The sequence below is a fragment of the Salmo salar genome, chromosome ssa12, assembly GCF_905237065.1.
Source record: "Salmo salar chromosome ssa12, Ssal_v3.1, whole genome shotgun sequence".
Taxonomy (NCBI): Eukaryota; Metazoa; Chordata; class Actinopteri; order Salmoniformes; family Salmonidae; genus Salmo; species Salmo salar.
Window position 1 is genome coordinate 65,923,563 of NC_059453.1, and position 21,197 is coordinate 65,944,759.

Genomic DNA, 21,197 nt, shown 5'->3' on the forward strand with positions numbered 1-21,197 from the left:
AGAGCCAATACAATCTTCATATTATCATTCAGTGCTGCTAGGAAATGGTTTTCGAAGGTGGACCCTAATTTCACTAAATATGAATGAGATCATTCAGTGAAGATAGCTTCCTGGGATAAAAAAACAACACTGGTAAGAAGATAAGATGATAAAATTGCAGTTTATTACTTTTAAAAGCAATAACAATCATTCTGTAAACATATTCACATTGGAAATCCACAAACTATTTACATTTCAGATTGTTTCATGAGAAACCCCTTTAGTTGACTTATCTACCCAAACTTATTTTCAACATGAGCAACAGGAACGTAAAATCAAGTAATCGATAAAGTGAACGGGAATAGAAACATGAAGACTTTCAATGACAGCCCTGAATGAAACGACAAGCTGATGTGGAAGGTGATAATGAGCATAAATAACAGGGAATGTCTCAAACATGGCATAGTTCTGCCTTGAGTTCAGTTCATTTTTTAGAGATAGCATGAGAATTATCCTACATTATTATCCTACATTATTGTTTTTTTAGTCACTTACTGTACATTTTTTAAATATAAATCAATAAATGTTTTACTCAAAGCAATCTGCAAAATGCTTTAAAACATAGTTGACATTGAATCTTTAGAAATACTTTAAAAATGGTTCAGTTTATACTTTGATCAAGCTGCAATATACAAGAGGTAAAATGAGGCCAAACAGGTCCTCAATAATAAAATACCTTTTGATCGGAGACGCCCATAATTGTCAGGACCATCTTATAACCCTGTCGACCACCCCATGAACACCCATAACTAGTGACTGACTTACTATAGTACACACAACTAGTGACTGACTTACTATAGTACACACAACTAGTGACTGACTTACTATAGTACACACAACTAGTGACTGACTTACTATAGTACACACAACTAAAGTGGTCATAGTCATCATAAAGACAAAAAGGTCAAGAACAGCCTAACCCGTTGAGAATCTGCATTTAAGATTCCTTGCATTTCACAGACAGAGATTAAGACTATTCCTGGACTAAGAACCATTTTCAATGGAGAATCTCCACTGAAGATACTTTTTAGTCTAGGACCAGGCTTAATCTGTATGGAAACCGTCCCCAAAAGTCAGTGAAATCGATTACCCTAACCTTGTAGACCGATGTAAACACCTGGTGATGATAGTGCAAATATGTCTCCCAACATAAGGTGCTGTTATTCACATTATACAGATTCAACATGTCTAGTGTTTCACAATGAGGGGGCTTTGCATTAATAAGAGGTGAACTAGTACCTAAACAGGTATCCAGATCTCTTTTGTTTATATGCTTTACCTTGGGTTTTCATTTCAACCAAAGTCTTAATTGATGAATGGATGGACAATAATTCCATGAATTTGTACAATTATCTTGTGCTTTTCAATTCCCCTCCACTGTGTACAAACGAACATGAAATCCCTGAAAGATACAGAATTCAGTCACATATTCTAGGGGTGAACAGCTGAGGCTATAAGCTGTGTCCATCCTGGAGCAGCATATAATGTACATAACAACCAATGATGTATATAAACCCTGGATTGCTGATGCTATGTATTGGCCACATGTCAAAAACAATTCTATAGCTTTCAACATCTTTTTTACAATGGAGATGTACAGAGATGGCTGTGGGGTGGCTTCAATACAACGCCCCCTATCAGTCATCCAGGGTTTATACACATCATTGAAAACAACAGTGTGCATAATGCGTGCGCACAGACACACACACTCATCAGCCGGCAAAGTGCTGGTAAAAGGCCAGTTTGACCCTCTCTATAAGGTGACACAGTTTGATGGCAGGGCCCAGCTTCAGCCCCATACACTCCTGTACTGTGGGCAGGCTCAGCAACAGCAGGGCCTGGCCATCTATCTCCTGTCAACACACACAACAACATGGCTCAGTGCACTGTGCGTGTGTATGTGTGTACACATGTGTATGGCCTTCTCCACACCGAAGTGTGTGTGTGTGTGTGTGTGTATGTGTGTGGGTGGTGTGTCACTCCTACTTGGTCCCTGAATATGCGTGCCAGCGGGGAACAGTCAGTGGTTCTGATGAAGTGAGTCACGTCAGTGATGCTCCAGCCCAGAGGACTGCTGTCCAGATGCAGCTTCTCCTGCACCTCCACCCGCCCACTCTGAGACAGAACACAAAAATAAAGAGTTCCACATATATATACTGCTCAAAAAAATAAAGGGAACACTTAAACAACACAATGTAACTCCAAGTCAATCACACTTCTGTGAAATCAAACTGTCCACTTAGGAAGCAACACTGATTGACAATACATTTCACATGCTGTTGTGCAAATGGAATAGACAACAGGTGGAAATTATAGGCAATTAGCAAGACACCCCCAATAAAGGAGTGGTTCTGCAGGTGGAGACCACAGACCACTTCTGAGTTCCTATGCTTCCTGGCTGATGTTTTGGTCACTTTTGAATGCTGGCGGTGCTTTCACTCTAGTGGTAGCATGAGACGAAGTCTACAACCCACACAAGTGGCTCAGGTAGTGCAGCTCATCCAGGATGGCATATCAATGCGAGCTGTGGCAAGAATGTTTGCTGTGTCTATCAGCGTAGTGTCCAGAGCATGGAGGCGCTACCAGGAGACAGGCCAGTACATCAGGAGACGTGGAGGAGGCCGCAGGAGGGCAACAACCCAGCAGCAGGACCGCTACCTCCGCCTTTGTGCAAGGAGGAGCAGGCGGAGCACTGCCAGAGCCCTGCAAAATGACCTCCAGCAGGCCACAAATGTGCATGTGTCTGTTCAAACGGTCAGAAACAGACTCCATGAGGGTGGTATGAGGGCCCGACGTCCACAGGTGGGGGTTGTGCTTACAGCCCAACACCGTGCAGGACGTTTGGCATTTGCCAGAGAACACTTTGATTGGAAAATTCGCCACTGGCGCCCTGTGCTCTTCACAGATGAAAGCAGGTTCTCACTGAGCACATGTGACAGACGTGACAGAGTCTGGAGACGCCGTGGAGAACGTTCTGCTGCCTGCAACATCCTCCAGCATGACCGGTTTGGCGGTGGGTCAGTCATGGTGTGGGGTGGCATTTCTTTGGGGGGCCGCACAGCCCTCCATGTGCTCGCCAGAGGTAGCCTGACTGCCATTAGGTACCGAGATGAGATTCTCAGACCCCTTGTGAGACCATATGCTGGTGCGGTTGGCCCTGGGTTCCTCCTAATGCAAGACAATGCTAGACCTCATTTGGCTGGAGTGTGTCAGCAGTTCCTGCAAGAGGAAGGCATTGATGCTATGGACTGGCCTGCCCGTTCCCCAGACCTGAATCCAATTGAGCACATCTGGGACATCATGTCTCGCTCTACCCACCAACGCCACGTTGCACCACAGACTGTCCAGGAGTTGGCGGATGCTTTAGTCCAGGTCTGGGAGGAGATCCCTCAGGAGACCATCCGCCACCTCATCAGGAGCATGCCCAGGCGTTGTAGGGAGGTCATACAGGCACGTAGAGGCCACACACACTACTGAGCCTCATTTTGACTTGTTTTAAGGACATTACATCAAAGTTGGATCAGCCTGTAGTGTGGTTTTCCACTTTAATTTTGAGTGTGACTCCAAATCCAGACCTCCATGGGTTGATAAATTGGATTTCCATTGATTATTTTTGTGTGATTTTGTTGTCAGCACATTCAACTATGTAAAGAAAAAAGTATTTAATAAGATTATTTCATTCATTCAGATCTAGGATGTGTTATTTTAGTGTTCCCTTTATTTTTTTGAGCAGTGTAGTTCTAGGATCAGTGTGTGTGTGTAATTATGCAACAGCCACTACCGTAGGTGAGGGGGGCTGGTTCTCATCATCTGAGTAGGAGGTTAATTGTTTTTTTTTCCTGCACTGGCGGCGGGGTCCTTCCCGAGGGCGAGGTTCTGTAGGGGTAGGACGGGGAGAGGCGGGCTGGGACCTCCTCTCTAACACCTCAGAGTCACCCTGCTGCTCTGAGCCTGAGTCCTCCTCACTCAGAGAGTAGTCCTCATCTAGGTCCTCCTCCTCCTCTCCACTACCCTGGGGTACAAAGAAAGAGTACAGTTATGAGTTTAATTACTTCCCATATAAAAGTTGCCCATAAGATCAGATGTAAAATCAGATTGCACTGCGTTCTACCCCAAATCCTAACCTTAACTATTCAAAAATCTCTGACCTTGGACCAGTGGTTGGGGGAAACTAAACTTCTAGCTTCTCTTCCAAAAATGTACAGCTAGGACAGCTACAAAACCTAGGAGGCTCATGGTTCTCACCCCCTTCCATAGACTTACACAGTAATTATGACAACTTCCGGAGGACGTCCTCCAACCTATCAGAACTCTTACAGCATGAACTGACATGTTATTCACCCAATCAAAGGATCAGAGAATGAATCTAGTACTGAAAGCACAAGCTACAGCTAGCTAGCACAGCATAAAATGTGGTGAGTAGTTGACTCAAAGAGAAAGAGTTTTGAACAAATTAATTTCTTCAAAAATGAAGGAGAAGCAAGAGATGGCGAGAGATATTTCAAAAAAAAAAAATCTATTTAAGTTTCACTTAGCTAGCAAATGTAGCTAGCTAGTTTAGCCTACTCAAACACTAGGCTCAAACAGAGGTATGCTATGACTATCCAATACAACACTGGAACTCTTCCAAGTCAAGGTAAGCTTTTGGTTTTACTAATTTATTGCCACCGGGGCCCGCTGGTGTAACTGCTAAACTGCTTACTAACTGTACACTAACATTACTGCATGATTGTAGTGGGTTTACTAATTGGTTATTAGCTATGTTGATTATGACGTTACTTTAGCTAATATGGTGACAACAATGTAGGCTGTGTGTAACTGTTCTAATATGGTTTGGCTTGGAAAGGTTCTTGCCTGGTCACATACAGTTGATGTGTTGTGCATTGAAGTCCACAAGCAAAGGGACAAGGTGAGAGGAGGAGAGCGCATAGAAGTGAGAAGGAATACAACGTGGCTGCTATGAAAGTGAACTGTGTTCACGTGTGATCAGGGATGTATTCATTCCGCTAATTCTGTTGTAAAACGTTTCTCAAACGCACACAGAACAAAACAGGGATAGACAAATCCAGGTTTGTTTATCCCTGTTTTGTTCTGTGTGCGTTTGAGAAACGTTTTACAACAGAATTAGCGGAATGAATACAATAGAAACTCTTGTTTGCAACTGTTGGACTAACGATTACACCCTATATCAGCTAGATGCAGTCAAAAGAGTGTGCAAGGCGGTATTGAATGTCACCTCAAATTTGTCTCTCGACCTGTATGCACCTACGTTGTAAACTTTCATTCATAGGAAAAGTTGTAGCAACCTCATGATGGGTATAGGGAAAATTAGAGTATCATGTAGTAGCCTAATTCCATTCACCCAGCTGAACTGGGTGAATGGAATATGAATGACAGTCAATATGCTGTAATAGAAATAAGGCTCATGAAAAAATATTAAACAGCATCAACGCCACTTGTCAACAGAATATAATCTTTTAAAAGTGAGATTTTCACTGGACAGTTACTTTAATGTGTTGAATGTCAGTATATGCAGTACCAGTGGGGAGCAAGCAGGGGTGCTGTCCACAGAGGTAAACAGGCGTGTTTTGCAGACAGACAGGGGCTTCCTCTTCTTCCTCCTGCTCCCCTCTTTGGTGCTGATATCCAGGTTAGTGTGACCGCCAGGGGGACGGCCAATGCGCTTGGTCTTCTTCTTACCGTAGTAATGAGCTATAGAGTACATAGACAGACACCAAGGAAACTATCTTAGAAAAATAATAACAGGTGTTATTCATGATTGTATAGCTAAATATTGATAAGTACATTGTAAATACAATCTGTATGTCTGTCTATACGTGCATACATGTGTGTGTGTGTGTGTGTGTAAGGTAGCACATACTGTATTTAGTCTTGGTGAACAGGGAACAGTTCTCTGAGCAGTGTTCCCGCACCATGTGAGGTGTGATCAGGTTGGGGCAGCACTCCAGCCTCACACACGTCTTCCTGCAGAACTCAGCCACCTGGTCAGCCGTACGGGAAATCCCCACAGTGGCCCGGTAACTCTTCCCTTTGTACCTACACACCACAACACCGTCCAGAGCAGGATAGGTACACCCATTAATACGGTCTGTCAGAGACCAATGTGGCAGAGAGCATCTCTCCCAGGTCCCAGAGCAAATCTACCTCATACAGAAAACTCTGTACGGATTAGTGCGTGTACCATTTCTCATTTTATCCCAATACTGTACAATCTAAACCGTCATGGTATCACTACCATGTTAGTGTGTTATGGTCTATACTGTGGTCTGTCTATTGGTTGGGTAGACTGACTTGGCCTTGAGAGTCTCTCCCTGGCCGTGCCCCCTCAGCTCTGGGTCCTGCTGCAGCTCCCTCAGCACCCGGCTGGGCTTGTAGGCCGAGCTGATCAGCAGCGTCAACACCTGGACCACAGGACAGGAGGAGACAGGGGTTAGAAGTACACACTGTAGGATACAGCACAGAATTAAAACAGGACACTAGAATGGATTATGTATCTGTATGGTGATATCAGTGAGAAGTCATCTACAGTAGTGCGTGTGTTAATAATAATTCATTACATTTGTAAAGCGCTTTTCATTATACAGAAAAATTTAAAAGTGCATAAAATAAAAAAAATGAACCAAATGAATAAAATAAAAAAAACGGACACAACTAGACAGGGAAACTGACACAAAGAACACAGCTGGCGCTACAAGAGACATGGACACCAAGAAGCACAGCTATCAACTGACATCCTTCCTAAAGAGAAAGTTATTTCGGCCCCTTTTACAGTGTGTTGTCTACAGGTGGTCCGGAAGGACATTATAGAGGCCGAGATGAAAGCCTAATCCCCCCAAGGAGTGGAGATTAATCCTGGGGGCGTGTAGGAGCAGGCTATGGCTTGACCTGAGGGTACGGGTGGGGTTTTGGAGGGAGAGCAGTTCTTTGAGATAAGGAGGGGCATTGCCATGAACACACCGGAAAGTCAATCCGGAATAAGACGGGGAGCGAGTGCAGAGATGCCATGTTGGGGGTGATGTGATGGTGTTTCCACACACTGACCAGGATCCTAGCAGCACTGTTCTGGATGTATTGGAGCTTCTGAAGACTCCTGCCAGGGCTCCTGATGAAGAGTCCGTTGCGGTAGTCCAGCCCTGAGGAGATAAAGGCATGGATGAGCTTCTCTGCATCAGACTGAGTGAGGGTGGGACGGACTTGGGCAATAGAATGACGCTTTACGTGGCTGTCAAAGGTCAGGGAGGAATCAAGCTTTACACCCAGATTGGAAACTGAGGGGGAGAGAGGGATGTGCTGTCCTGCCATGTTGAGTTGTGTTATTGGTGCTGGACCTGGAGGGAGGTGCCAACATGTCGGGCCTCGGTTTTGCTGCTGTTCAGTTGAAGGACGTTTTCCTTCAAGGCATTTGTTCATCAGCTTAACAGTGGAATGAGATTCCATGCCGGGTAATGACACGACCCAGGGGGAGCATGTACAGGACGAACAGGATGCGTCCAAGAACAGATCCTTGTGGTACACCGCAGGTGACATGGTGGGTCCAGGTCCTGGGCCCGCGATCTGGGCCCACCTAGCAACACATACTCATGTCCTGTGAGAGGTAGGAGTGGAACCAGCTCAGAGCTGGTCCAGACAGTCCAGGGGCGTCCAGGAAGCGTTCCAGTAGGATGGGGTGGGCGACAGTGTCAAACCCTGCACTCAAGTCCAGGGGGATCAGGAGACAGGGGGAGCCTGCACCAGCAGGTCGTTGGTGACCCTGAGTAGGGCCGTTTGGGTGCTGTGGGCCGGCCAGAAACCTGACTGGAACTTCTCAAATCCTGTAGGTTGTTCAGACTGAGATGGTCCTGGAGCTATACAGCAGACACTTTTTCTAAAACCTTGGAGAGGAAGGGGAGATTGGATGTTGGCCTGATATTTTTAGATTGAGAGGAGCTTGTAGATGTGTGCTGCTCTCTCTCTCACCTCTTTCAGCACCAGGACACAGTTGCCGGGGCCGATGCTCTGGGGCAGCTCTGCGATGCGGCCCTTGTTCAGGTAGGGGCCAGAGAAACAGAGGTGGTTGAAGAAGATCTTTGGGCAGCTGTACTTTCCGTTCCCCTGAGCTGCTGACAGACACAGACGTGAGATTCTCATACGCATTATTTTTGCACAAATTATTTTTCACAAGGTATTACACTCACCGCTCTCTGATTGGCTCAGATCCTGCTGCCTCGCTGCATGGGGTGTGGCTTTAAGTTGAGATCTGCCATCGGATCAAACCCAAATACACATACAGTTAGAAATAAAAACTGACAAGTCAAAGTTGGGTAAGAGTAGAGGAAGTAAGTTCAGCTTTTTCATTTCGATTCCCACGCTCTCTCTGTAATATGCAGTCTGCAAAAACTCACTGCTTCTCTGGTTGCACCACGACCACACAGCTCTTCCTCGGAGCTGCAACAGAAGAGGTCAAAAGTCGAACTACATTTGCCAGTAAACGTCAGATAAAACACTGACATAGACCAATCCCCAAAATGGACAGGAGGGTCTTGTTTGGAGCCTGACCTGTAGCTTTGGCGGGGTGCTGGAGGGGGTGGCCGTGACTCTCACACCAGCTGACTGGAAAGATGTCCAGGGAGTCCACATGCGTGATGACGTCAGGCAGAGTCTGCTTCAACCCTGGAGAGAACACAGAGAGCAGAGAGAGGAGGTTATGAGTGGCTGAACACGTAAACACTTTGTAAATAGAACACTGAGAATTCAGGTAGCTGAAATTACCACCCAAAACTGACTTGGTCGTAGTGATAATATTCACAAGATCAACATCCTTCCCCCAAAACCCTTACATCTCTCCGACCCAGCACTTCCTCTCCCTCCTACAGCTGTTCTGTCCTCACCTTCTAGACCCAGCCAGATGTGCTGACCTCTGACCCTGGTTACAGTTGCCATGTGGATGTATTTAGGAGAGATGGGATTCACCGCCTCCAGCCTCATGAACTCAACAAAGTCATGATCACTCTGCTCCTGGAGGAAAAACACCTGTCATCAGTATAATTAATGTATGTATGTATGTATGTATGTATGTATGTATGTATGTATGTATGTATGTATGTATGTGTGTGTATGCATGTGTGTATGCATGTATGCATGTGTGCATATATGTGTATGTATGCATATATGTGTATGTATGTATGTATGTATGTATGTATGTATGTATGTATGTATGTATGTATGTATGTATGTATGTATGTATGTATGTATGTATGTATGTATGTATGTATGTGTCTCACCACAGGAAAACAGCTCTCTGGCGCTCCCTCTGCGCCACACTGTTTCAGGTAATACGCCCAGTCAAAGTCCTGACCCTGGTAACCTACACACCCACATACCAAGGAACACAGTAAAATGTCACTGGTGACAGCAGTACAGTGCATGAGATGAGTGTATTCCAGAGGTGGGACCAAGTCACAAGGTCCGAGTCTCAAGTCAAGTCCAAGTTGTGCATTCTAAGGGCAAGTCAAGTCACAAGTCAAAAACAAATCAAATCTTTATTAAAAACAATAGGCTACCAGACAGCCCTTTTCATTATTTGGTCTACAGCATATTTTGATTATGCAATAGTTAACTTAACAACAAATACCAAATGCAAGCTTCGTGAGTAAATGATCAATTTCAAGCAATTTCGACATACCAAAAGACCAGTAGTCCTGTGTTAGTCATTGTTGATTGATGCCCCATTACTGGTGAGCTTGCAAAGTAAACCGTTAATATTCTTGATCAAACTATTTTTGGAGCTGCATGTTTATTATGGCAATCCTCTCTCCCTACGAAGTGCAGTTTGTGCTGCACCTATCCTTCAGCTGGCCAGGACATCAGCCATCTGTTCGCTAGCTTAGTGGTTCTCAAACGGAGTGTTTCAAAGCTTGCGACACCCCCGCACGTGCACACAATTGCTGTTCAGATGTCGTTGCCTGTCATTTCAGATATAAACGGTGTGGCATTTTCAAAAACACAAGATACACCTGCACTTGGAGCTGAAAGTCATTCACGTTAGCAGTCAATATCAACTAGGGATATCGTACGGCCTACCTGTATCCAGCGGAGGTTTCAGGATCGTACCGCCTACCTGTATCCAGCGGAGGTTTCAGGATCGTACGGCCTACCTGTATCCAGCGGAGGTTTCAGGATCGTACGGCCTACCTGTATCCAGCGGAGGTTTCAGGATCGTACGGCCTACCTGTATCCAGCGGAGGTTTCAGGACCTTCCGGCCTACCTGTATCCAGCGGAGGTTTCAGGACCGTACGGCCTACCTGTATCCAGCGGAGGTTTCAGGATCGTACGGCCTACCTGTATCCAGCGGAGGTTTCAGGATCGTACGGCCTACCTGTATCCAGCGGAGGTTTCAGGATCGTACGTTCTACCTGTATCCAGCGGAGGTTTCAGGATCGTACGGCCTACCTGTATCCAGCGGAGGTTTCAGGATCGTACGGCCTACCTGTATCCAGCGGAGGTTTCAGGATCGTACGGCCTACCTGTATCCAGCGGAGGTTGCAGGATCGTATGGCCTACCTGTATCCAGCGGAGGTTTCAGGATCGTACGGCCTACCTGTATCCAGAGGAGGTTTCAGGATCGTACGGCCTACCTGTTTCCAGCAGAGGTTGCAGGATCGTACAGCCTACCTGTATCCAGCGGAGGTTGCAGGATCGTACGGCCTACCTGTATCCAGAGGAGGTTTCAGGATCGTACGGCTACCTGTATCCAGAGGAGGTTGCAGGATCGTACGGCCTACCTGTATCGAGGAGGTTGCAGGATCGTACAGCCTACCTGTATCCAGCGGAGGTTGCAGGATCGTACGGCCTACCTGTATCCAGAGGAGGTTTCAGGATCGTACGGTCTACCTGTATCCAGAGGAGGTTGCAGGATCGTACGGCCTACCTGTATCCAGAGGAGGTTGCAGGATCGTACAGCCTACCTGTATCCAGCGGAGGTTGCAGGATCGTACGGCCTACCTGTACCCAGAGGAGGTTGCAGGATCGTACGGCCTACCTGTACCCAGAGGAGGTTTCAGGATCGTACGGCCTACCTGTATCCAGAGGAGGTTTCAGGATCGTACGGCCTACCTGTATCCAGAGGAGGTTGCAGGATCGTACGGCCTACCTGTATCCAGAGGAGGTTGCAGGATCGTACAGCCTACCTGTATCCAGCGGAGGTTTCAGGATCGTACGGCCTACCTTTATCCAGCGGAGGTTGCAGGATCGTACGGCCTACCTGTATCCAGCGGAGGTTGCAGGATCGTACGGCCTACCTGTATCCAGCGGAGGTTGCAGGATCGTACGGCCTACCTGTATCCAGAGGAGGTTGCAGGATCGTACGGCCTACCTGTATCCAGAGGAGGTTGCAGGATCGTACGGCCTACCTGTATCCAGAGGAGGTTGCAGGATCGGATGGAAAGCATGGTTTGTCTGTAGACTGTTTCTTCCTCACAAATATCATAATTAATTAGCCAGAATATGTTGCATCTTCATCCCACTATCTGTAGCCAGAAGTCCTACCCACCGCTGAGGTATATAACTAACCCATCCAAACTAGTCCCATCTGAAATATACAGCTAGTCTATTGTTCTGGTAAAGATGCGTGGGTAGCAGATTGCTAAACGGTATTTTATATGAAGAACAAAGAAAGTGCAAGGCAAAACCTGAGAAAATGAAAGTGCTGTCTGGTCATTAATCTGGAAGTGTGAGCCCGTCTTCGCGTGCCAATGCTGATGACTGGTCAACAGTCAAGATGCTCCACTTTTTGGTTCTGAAGCACAGATTAGATGTTTTTGAAAGAAGAATTTTGTGCAATGCCGTAGGTCTATGTTAGTGGCCAGATTGAATAAGCAAAGGAATAAATATAAAATCCAAACGGTAGACTATACAGCGCCTTCAGAAAGTATTCACACCCCTTGACTTTTCACACTTTGTTGTGTTACAGCCTGAATTTGAAATGGATTAAATTGAGATTGTGTCTCTGGCCTACACACACAATCCCCCGTACTGTCAAAGTGTAATTACGTTTAGACATTTTGGCAAATTAATTAAAAATGAAACATTGAAATGTCTTGAGAGAATAAGTATTCAACCCCTTTGTTATGGCACACCTAAATACATTCAGGAGTAAACATTTGCTTAACAAGTTGCATAATGGGTTCCTGAGTGGCGCAGCAGTCTAAGGCACTGCATCTCAGTGCAAGAGGCATCCCTACAGGACCTGGTTCGAATCCAGGCAGCATTACACCCGGGCCGTGATTGGGAGTCCCATAGGGCAGCGCACAATTGGCCCAGCGTAGTCTGGGTTTGGCCAAGGGTAGGCCGTCATTGTAAATAAGAATTTGTTCTTAAAAGACTTGGCTGCATGGACTCACTCTGTATGTATGCAATAATAGTGTTTAACATGATTTTTAAATGACTACCTCATCTCTGTACCCCACACATACAGATAATTGTAAGGTCCTTCAGTCGATCAGTGAATTTCAAACACATATTCAACCACAAAGACCAGGAAGGTTTTCCAATGCCTCGCAACAAAGAGCACCTATTGCTAGATGGGTAAAAATTTAAAAAAGCACATATTGAATATCCGGAGACAAAACCCTGGCCAGATAAGTTCAGTCTCAAGTCAAAGTCGAGTCACGAGTCTTGATGCTCCAAGTCTGAAGCTATTTCATTTTCTATCAAGTCGAGTCTCAAGTCATGTGACTCGAGTCCACACCTCTGGTTTATTCTGCCTTACCTGGAGGGGGACTGAGGGGTACCCCATTTTTAAGGCTCCACTGGACAGGGAAGATTTCAGTGCTTCCATGGTGACAGAGGAAGGATGATCCAGGCCCCGCCCCCTCACTGTCTCCCTGTAGGCTGTCCATCTGCACCAGGAAGTACTGTTCACTCAACACCTAGGAAACACAATGATGACATCACTGTTACAGCCCCATACAACTTGGTGCAACCTATCACACACTATATGTAATTGATAAACATGGAAGAAGCTGTGTGGGTGTTACCGTGGTGACCAGGGCCTCATTTATAAACCATTGTGCAAATGTAACACTAAATAGCCGTGTGCTATTTCTGAAAAGACAGTGCACGAACAAAAATATTGAGATTTATAAACTTGGGAGCACGCCATACAAACACGTTTCCCGTTATAAATCAGACCTGTCGTGAAACTGTGCGTGAACGAGCATTATAACTCCACCTGAAAACTGCCCATTATTCACCTTCTATGGTGACAATAATGCCCTTATTTGCTGTATACTTTGGAAGTATTGGAATTAGGCCAAGACAGTATCTAAGGAAATAGCAATGCAAGGTGAACTTAATCAAATGTCTTTGGAGAGGTTGGCAGAATCTTTTCTTTTGCAGTGACTTTTTCTGTGTCTGACCATGTCAGAAAGACAAAACCAATTGCAAATGGTTGAGGACCTGTAAAAATATTGTTTGATATATCAATAATACTTTGTATTTACTTTTTCCCAAACCTAAATATGCTGCACTGCCCGCGAATTGTGAAACATTGTCTACAGTAGGCCTACTGCTTACAGTGGTAGTCTATACACTTCCAATGCAAAAAAGTGTTTAACGTCTGTTGGTGACATGGGGGCGTTACCTTCGTGACAGTAGCTGGGCTGATGTTAAAGGGGGCAGCAGGGTTCACTGCCTCCAACTTCATCCCCTCAGAGAAGCAGTGAGGAGAGAGGACTGGCCTGTCCTACAAACACACAGAAGACATGTGAGAGGGAGACAGCGAGGGCAGAGAGAGGGAGATGTAAAGCATACCTTAAAGAAGTCTCGATTGAAGGCTTCTTCTTTAGGCTGTCTGATGGTCTTTCTCACCTCCTCCCACTCTGCTTCACTGCGCAAACCACGAAGCACTGAAACACAGCAGATACATTATCACTAAGTAACTCTCATTAATACTTAAACAGACACACAAAGCATCCAAACAAACACACTACAAAAGTGGTCAGCAGGCAACCAGCCCAGCATTAATACACCTTATTCAAGGACCAGGGTTTGTCAGCAGTATCACAAGATGCAGAGGCAGTTCTGTTCCTTACCAGCAGGTGGGGTGAGAGAGCAGCTGTTCTCCTCAGCCCAGCCAGGTGGGTGCAGGAGGGGGTCCAGGTAGAATACCCATCGCCTGGCCAGTGACTGGGTGAGCCCCTCTGTCCCAGCGTAGCGCAGACACAGACGGCCCCCTATGTTGTCCTCCACCTGCGCCCCCCAGGCCACCCCTGGGTCCACACTGTCCTGCAGCTCCACACACCACCCCATGGGAAACAGGTCTGCTGGGCCTCCCCCTGTCTGAGCCAGGACATGTTGACATTTTTTATACAAAAACTAAATGCATAAAAATAAATGTAAAAAAGAATCAAGCTTTTCTGACATGTGTAGAATGTTGAATAGGTCCTAGCTATAGTTATGGTCCTGGTGTCCCCACTCCTCCCTCCCCCAGACTCACCCCCTGCAGTAGGTGTGCTGGTGCACTCCCTCCCTGAGCCAGAGCCTCCTCTAGGAGAGCCTCCCAGTCACCATGTTTCTCACGGACACCTGGACCCACATCACATTCATAAATAGTGTACATCATTAGGCTGTTAATTCCTGTATACAGTTGAAGTCGGAAGTTTACATACACATACGTTGGAGTCATTAAAACTCGTTTTTCACCCACTCCACAAATTTCTTGTTAACAAACTAGTTTTGGCAAGTCGGTGAGGACATCTACTTTGTGTATGAAACAAGTCATTTTTCCAACAATTGTTTACGGACAGATTATTTCATTTATAATTCACTGTACCACAATTCCAGTGGGTCAGAAGTTTACATACACTAAGTTGACTGTGCCTTTAAACAGCATGGAAATTTCCAGAAAACTATGACATGGCTTTAGAAGCTTCTGATAGGCTAATTGACATAAATTGAGTCAATTGGAGGTGTACCTGTGGATGTATTTCAAGGCCTACCGTCAAACTCAGTGCCTTGGGAGCAATTTCCAAACGCCTGAAGGTACCACGTTCATCTGTACAAACAATAGTACGCAAGTATAAACACCATGGGACCACGCAGCCGTCATACCGCTCAGGAAGGAGACATGTTGTCTCCTAGAGATGAACGCACTTTGGTGCAAAAACTGCAAATCAATCCCAGAACAACAGCAAAGGACCTTGTGAAGATGCTGGAGGAAACAGGTACAAAAGTATCTACATCCACAGTAAAACCAGTCCTATATCGACATAACCTGAAAGGCCGCTCAGCAAGGAAGAAGCCACTGCTCCAAAACCGCCATAAAAAAGCCAGAATACGGTTTGCAACTGCACATGGGGACAAAGATCGTACTTTTTGGAGAAATGTCCTCTGGTCTGATGAAACAAAAATAGAACTGTTTGGCCATAATGAACATCATTATGTTTGGAGAAAAAGGGGGGAGGCTTGCAAGCCGAACACCATCCCAACTGTGAAGCAGGGGGGTGGCAGCATCATGTTGTGGGGGTGCTTTGCTGCAGGAGGGACTGGTGCACTTCACAAAAATAGATGGCATCATGAGGAAGGAAAGTTATGTGGAGATATTGAAGCAACATCTCAAGACATCAGTCAGGAAGTTAAAGCTTGGTCGCAAATGGGTCTTCCAAATGGACAATGACCCCAAGCATACTTCCAAAGTTGTGGTAAAATGGCTTAAGAACAACAAAGTCAAGGTATTGGAGTGGCCATCACAAAGCCCTGACCTCAATCCTATAGAAAATGTGTGGGCAGAATTGAAAAAGCGTGTGCAAGCGAGGAGGCCTACAAACCTGACTCAGTTACACCAGCTCTGTCAGGAGGAATGGGCCAAAATTCACCCAACTTATTGTGGGAAGCTTGTGGAAGGCTACCCGAAACGTTTGACCCAAGTTAAACAATTTAAAGGCAATACTACCAAATACAAATTGAGTGCATGTAACCTTCTGACCCACTGGGAATGTGATGAAATAAATAACATCTGAAATAAATCATTCTTTCTACTATTATTCTGACATTTCACATTCTTAAAATAAAGTGGTGATGCCAACTGACCTAAGACAGGGAATTTTTACTCGGATTAAATGTTAGGAATTGTGAAAAACTGAGTTCAAATGTATTTGGCTAAGCAACACAAACATATTTGCCATTAACCCCATATCACTCCCTCTTCACCGTCGGGTGGTCTCATTGGTCGCCCCTGCTGCCTACCCCACCCCAGAGGGTGGAGGTCAGAGGTCATGATGTCAGACCAGAAGTCTGCTCGTCGGTCGTCGTGGTAACCCTCATAGCGCAGCAGCAGCAGTTGGCCACAGGCAGTGATGATGGTGGCCACCCAGTAGGGTTGGTCAGGCTCCGAACGCACACACACCTCCAGCATCATCCCTGGGGCCAGCCCTGTCTGCAGGCTACGGTCCACCTGACAGGGAGGGAAGGGGAAAGACAACAATAATTCATGCGTGAGTGGATATACAATAAATAGGGACCTGACCAGGAAAAACTCTGTGCCCTAACTATAAGTACCATATCTGCAAATGGGCCCTGATGCAGTGAAATAAGACATACATGTTTGAAGGCGTGATGTGGAACCGCCAATACCCCATTCTCCTCCAGATACTCATCCCAGTTGAAGTCAGACTCCAGTTCAGAGCCCCCTGCTGAAAGACACACAAACTCATTGATAAAGACAGAAAAATACACCACTGCCATTGAACCATTGTGAGACTCACCAAATTCCTGTGCCTCGGGGTTCATGATGCCCCCACTGTGTTCCCAACACCACCCAGAAGACTGTATTAGCAGTAGCTAAAACCACTTTGATCCAACTGAAAAAGATACAAAGACGTCATTAAATAAACATGTCTGTGTTTAGGGCCTGGTACTCAGTGGCTACTACACACTTATACAGTTCCACTTCCAAGACAAAAAAAAAGGTTAGCACTCATGAAGATTTAGGTAGGTTGACAGGAGAGCTGCATTTGGAAAGCTGTCCGTTTTGAATGTGGGACCTTTAGGCACGGCAGGCCGGCCCGCTCATTAGGCATCTGCCTACGGCGGCAGATTGACAAGGGCGGCATTTTCTGAGCTAAACTGAGAAAGACGCACCTCCAACAACAAAACATCAAACCTCATTCTGCCACAAAACAATGACAATTTCTCTCAACCAGTGGCATATGGGCTTTTTAGATGAGCGTTGATGCCACCCTGTGATAAGTGGTGCCCACTTTGTCAAAGGCAGGGGTGCAAAATATGTTGGTTGTCCATTCCCAGCATGCCCCTCCAGGATGCTGTTGGAGACACATCGCTGTGGCCCTCCACCCCAACATTTGATTTCACCTTTATTTAACCAGGTAGGCCAGTTGAGAACAAGTTCTCATTTACAACTGCGACCTGGCCAAGATAAAGCAAAGCAGTGCGACACAAACAACAGAGTTACACATGGAATAAACAAACATATAGTCAATAACACAATAGAAAAGTCTATATACAGTGTGTGCAAATGAGGTAAGATAAGGGAGGTAAGGCAATAAATAGGCCATAGTGGCAAAATAATTACAATATAGCAATTAAAACACTGGAGTGATAGATGTGCAGAAGATGAATGTGCAAGTAGAGATACTGGGGTGCAAAGGAGAAGAAAAAAAAAACAGTATGGGGATGAGTTAGTTTTATGGGCTATTTACAGATGGGCTATGTACAGGTGCAGTGATCTGTGAGCTGCTCTGACATCTGGTGCTTACAGTTAGAGAGGGAGATACGAGTCTCCAGCTTCAGTGATTTTTGCAATTTGTTCCAGTCATTGGCAGCAGAGAACAGGAAGGAAAGGCGGCCAAAGAGGAGTTGGCTTTGGGGGTGACCTGTGAAATATACCTGCTGGAGCGCATGCTACGGGTGGGTGCTGCTATGGTGACCAGTGAACTGAGATAAGGCAGTGGGTTTGGCGAAGAATATGAAGCGAGGGCCAGCCAACGAGAGCATATAGGTCGCAGTGGTGGGTAGTATATGGGGCTTTGGTGACAAAACGGATGGCATGGCACTGTGATAGATTATTCAGCAAATTGGATGCAGTCTAACATAAATCATGTAGCAGATACAGGATATGGTAGAAAGAGTTTATGGCCTTTTCTGTAGCCTACAGGCTGGAGATAGACTGTATTGAGACTGACTTTTTACATCATGCAGGTTTCTCCAATCAAATAGCCTAACCTAAATGCTGCCCAATCAAATAAAAGATATGTTAACAAAAAAACAGGCCAGGTCAAAGTAAAATGGACAATATGGAATGGCCATTCACAACTGTTGTCCAGGAGTTTCACCCCATTGTCATGATCAGTGGTTTCAAGTTTGTATCTGTACATTTTTGACAAGCTGATCATGCGAAAAATAAAATAGTTCTGCATTTCCTGCTGTGTAAACACATTGCAAATAGGCTTACCATAACTCCTAAAAAGTTGGGTAGCTGGTATTCAGAGCTTAAAATAGCCAAATTGATTTATCACAGGAATAAGGACTAATAAAGCCAATGCAATGGCCTGTTTTACAAATGGTGCGCCTACCACATGGATGGGCATTCATAAAATTCCATTGTGGGTAAGACATGATAGACTACACCCAAGTAAACAGGAACCGACGTTTTTTGGTCCTGTTCGGATGTTCTTTTTTTGGTGTTTTACAAACTGTAGGCTTACCACTTATGCCGTCGCCGTTTGGACGTTTTTTTGTTGCAGTCTGGACCGGCCTTGATTTCCAAGGACAATGGTTTTTGGATAGACGTCTATGTTTGCTTCAGATTTGGTGCGGTCCAGACCAGCCTTGATTTCAACATCCACGGACATAGATTTTTGGTCCGGTCCGGATTTCAACGTGCGAAAAATACCTATTTTAAAAGTGTGGAAAATAGGTATTTTCAGCATACGGGAAACACGTATTTTATACTTTTATTCATAACCAGAAATGAACCTGACTTCAACATCCGGAATATATGTATTTTTCAACGTCCTGGAAAATACTTATTTTCCCCCATAATTCAGAACCTAAACTGGAAAATATTTTAGACGTCTTTTCAACGTCAAAGACCGGCCCTGCCGTTCTTTCAATTCAATAGACTGTCCATCTCTGTCCCTTTCTGTCAGGTGTGATCAGTCTCAGGAAGGATTAGTGTCCTGCTTAGTGCAGGTGCATCTGGCCTAGACCCATTCCTACCACACACAGCCTTCGATCAGCCTTTTGAGTTGTTGACATCTTTATTCATTTAAGGAGTCATTAACTGAACTCATCCTGAGAAATCCCTGCCTGACTCCATCCTCCGATAACGTCAACGTGACAAAGCAGTGATATCAAACGATGAGTGTGTAATTTCTAGGTTATAAACTGCCCTATCTATAGCATACTCTCCCGCCTGCAGTGACAGGTGTTCCCGCCAGTGGGTTAACGACGTCCCATCTCAGAAAAGGGGTTGGTTGACCATGGCGTGAAAAAACCAGCACAAACATGCTAAAGCCTGCCTACACATATGTTAATACTTTATGTTAGGTTGCTAAAATGGTTGTAATTAACAGTATAATTACTGTTTGCCACAGACTAGCGTGAAACCGTGTAATAGGCTACACTGTAAATTATTTTACAATGTTACATTAGACGCTTGCAATGATTCATCGCAAGCTAAACAACCATGAAATAAAACATATCTTGACTACAGAAAAAACTAGTCAGACTTTTCAGGGAAAGTTTGTGTTAGCATCAGCAATATGACAATCTGTTGACACAATCTTGCAGACAAGGGCGTCATGCGCCCAGCTCAACTTTAAATTCTATGTTGTGGTCGTGATCAAAATTGAATTCGCAACATTGAAAAGAGAATAACGCAACCTGGCGTGCCTCTGGCGGTTTTGCAATGTTGATCGTGGATATCAATCTGTGCAATGAAAATGATCGGGTGCGCGAAGCTTGCACACCGTTTCCACTGTTCACGAGCAAGTTTGCAGCTGAAATGTCAAGTATTAGTATGGCGCTGCGTACTCAATCGAGCACAACACAGCTTGACACCAGGAAAAAAACACACGTGAGCCACTAAGGCAGCTGAAAATACGTTTGCCCGTTAGCTAATATTTACAATGTACTAAGTATTGTATACACTTACGTGAATCTCAGCTTTTCCTAGTTTTTCCAAGTAAATTTAAAACGTCTCCCTCGCCTGCCTCTTGTTCTCTGCTTCCTTGCAATATGTCACAAACCTCAACTGCGCATGCTCGGTCATTCACTTTCTCAACCTGGGGCTGTCAAGAGGAAAAGGCGTCCCGCACGGATGGACTTGTTCATATATTTCAGCGATTAGAGGAAAAATATGAACATACTCTGCCCAAAACGTTGTGCTGTCTTTGTTTCAATTACAACAGCATATCTAGATCAATTCAAAAACAAACAACGACACGCGGTCAAGGATAAGCAAAAGAAAATAGACCTACACAGGCTGTCGTCGTGAGCCATGCAATAAAATGTATTTATAAAGCCCTTTCTACATCAGCCGATGTCACAATGTCAATGTGCTGTACAGAAACCCAGCCTAAGACTCCAAACAGCAAGCAATGCAGGTGTAGAAGCCACGGTGGCTAGGAAAAACTCCCTAGAAAGGCCAGAACCTAGGAAGAAACCTAGAGAGGAACCAGGCTCTGAGGGGTGGCCAGTCCTCTTCTGACTGTGCCGGGCAATAAATTATACAGCACACTAACTAGCTACCTAGTTAATGCAAACAATGCAATACCCTATCTTTTGACTTGTCTGCATCGAATTCTCTTTAGACTAAAGGCAACTTTTCATTTGTATGGTATATTTCTGTAGGCCAAAAGACTACGTTGGTTTAGACTCGGCAGGTAGGACTTAGATTCCATATGACTATAGACTTTTTTTTCTCTCGCAGGGTGGAGACTCAAGCAGTAATTAGGTCTGCTCCGTTTCCATGGCAACAGCACCAAAGACGCACTAAAGAATAGATGTGGGGTGGTGGGAAACTCGACGCAAATACTTTCATTGAATTTCCATTATTTATACTAGACAATATTCGCTGCCATCATGCAGAGTAAATTGGTAGATACATTACATTACATGTGCGTTCTACAAAACTAAAAAT

At 45.1% G+C, this 21,197-nt stretch overlaps 1 protein-coding gene across 5 annotated transcripts; it reads right to left on the reverse strand.

Moving 5' to 3' along the window:
• Window positions 1-141: 141 nt before the first annotated feature.
• LOC106565546 (scm-like with four MBT domains protein 1) lies at window positions 142-20,326 on the reverse strand. 5 transcript variants are annotated; one of them, XM_014132801.2, is made up of 21 exons: window positions 20,211-20,325; window positions 16,801-16,896; window positions 16,637-16,725; window positions 16,226-16,490; window positions 14,535-14,623; window positions 14,131-14,377; window positions 13,850-13,944; window positions 13,680-13,781; window positions 12,807-12,966; window positions 9,321-9,403; window positions 8,928-9,054; window positions 8,596-8,709; window positions 8,442-8,484; window positions 8,235-8,296; window positions 8,017-8,156; window positions 6,352-6,461; window positions 5,921-6,096; window positions 5,579-5,751; window positions 3,821-4,051; window positions 2,026-2,154; window positions 142-1,892 (listed from the first exon to the last, which is right to left on the reverse strand). In XM_014132801.2, exons 2-21 carry the CDS (start codon window positions 16,823-16,825, stop codon window positions 1,752-1,754), a joined length of 2,601 nt encoding a protein of 866 aa, XP_013988276.1. In that variant the 5' UTR covers window positions 16,826-16,896; window positions 20,211-20,325; the 3' UTR covers window positions 142-1,751. The 5 variants fall into 5 exon arrangements, with proteins under 5 accessions (XP_013988276.1, XP_013988275.1, XP_045547605.1 ...); XM_014132800.2 differs by having other exon boundaries at window positions 16,637-16,728; window positions 20,211-20,324; XM_045691649.1 differs by having other exon boundaries at window positions 8,928-9,048; window positions 16,637-16,896; window positions 20,211-20,326.
• Between the last annotated feature and the right edge of the window lie 871 nt (window positions 20,327-21,197).

Bases quoted from the DNA above. Each gene is read 5' to 3' on its own strand.
- LOC106565546 (XM_045691648.1), bottom strand. From the start codon at position 16,825: ATGAACCCCGAGGCACAGGAATTTGGTGAGTCTCACAATGGTTCAATG. The intron at 13,782-13,849 runs GTATGCTTTACA...GTGTGTTTGTAG, and splicing joins TCAATCGAGACTTCTTTAAG to GACAGGCCAGTCCTCTCTCC. The intron at 12,967-13,679 runs GTAACGCCCCCA...TGTGTTTCCTAG, and splicing joins GCCCAGCTACTGTCACGAAG to GTGTTGAGTGAACAGTACTT.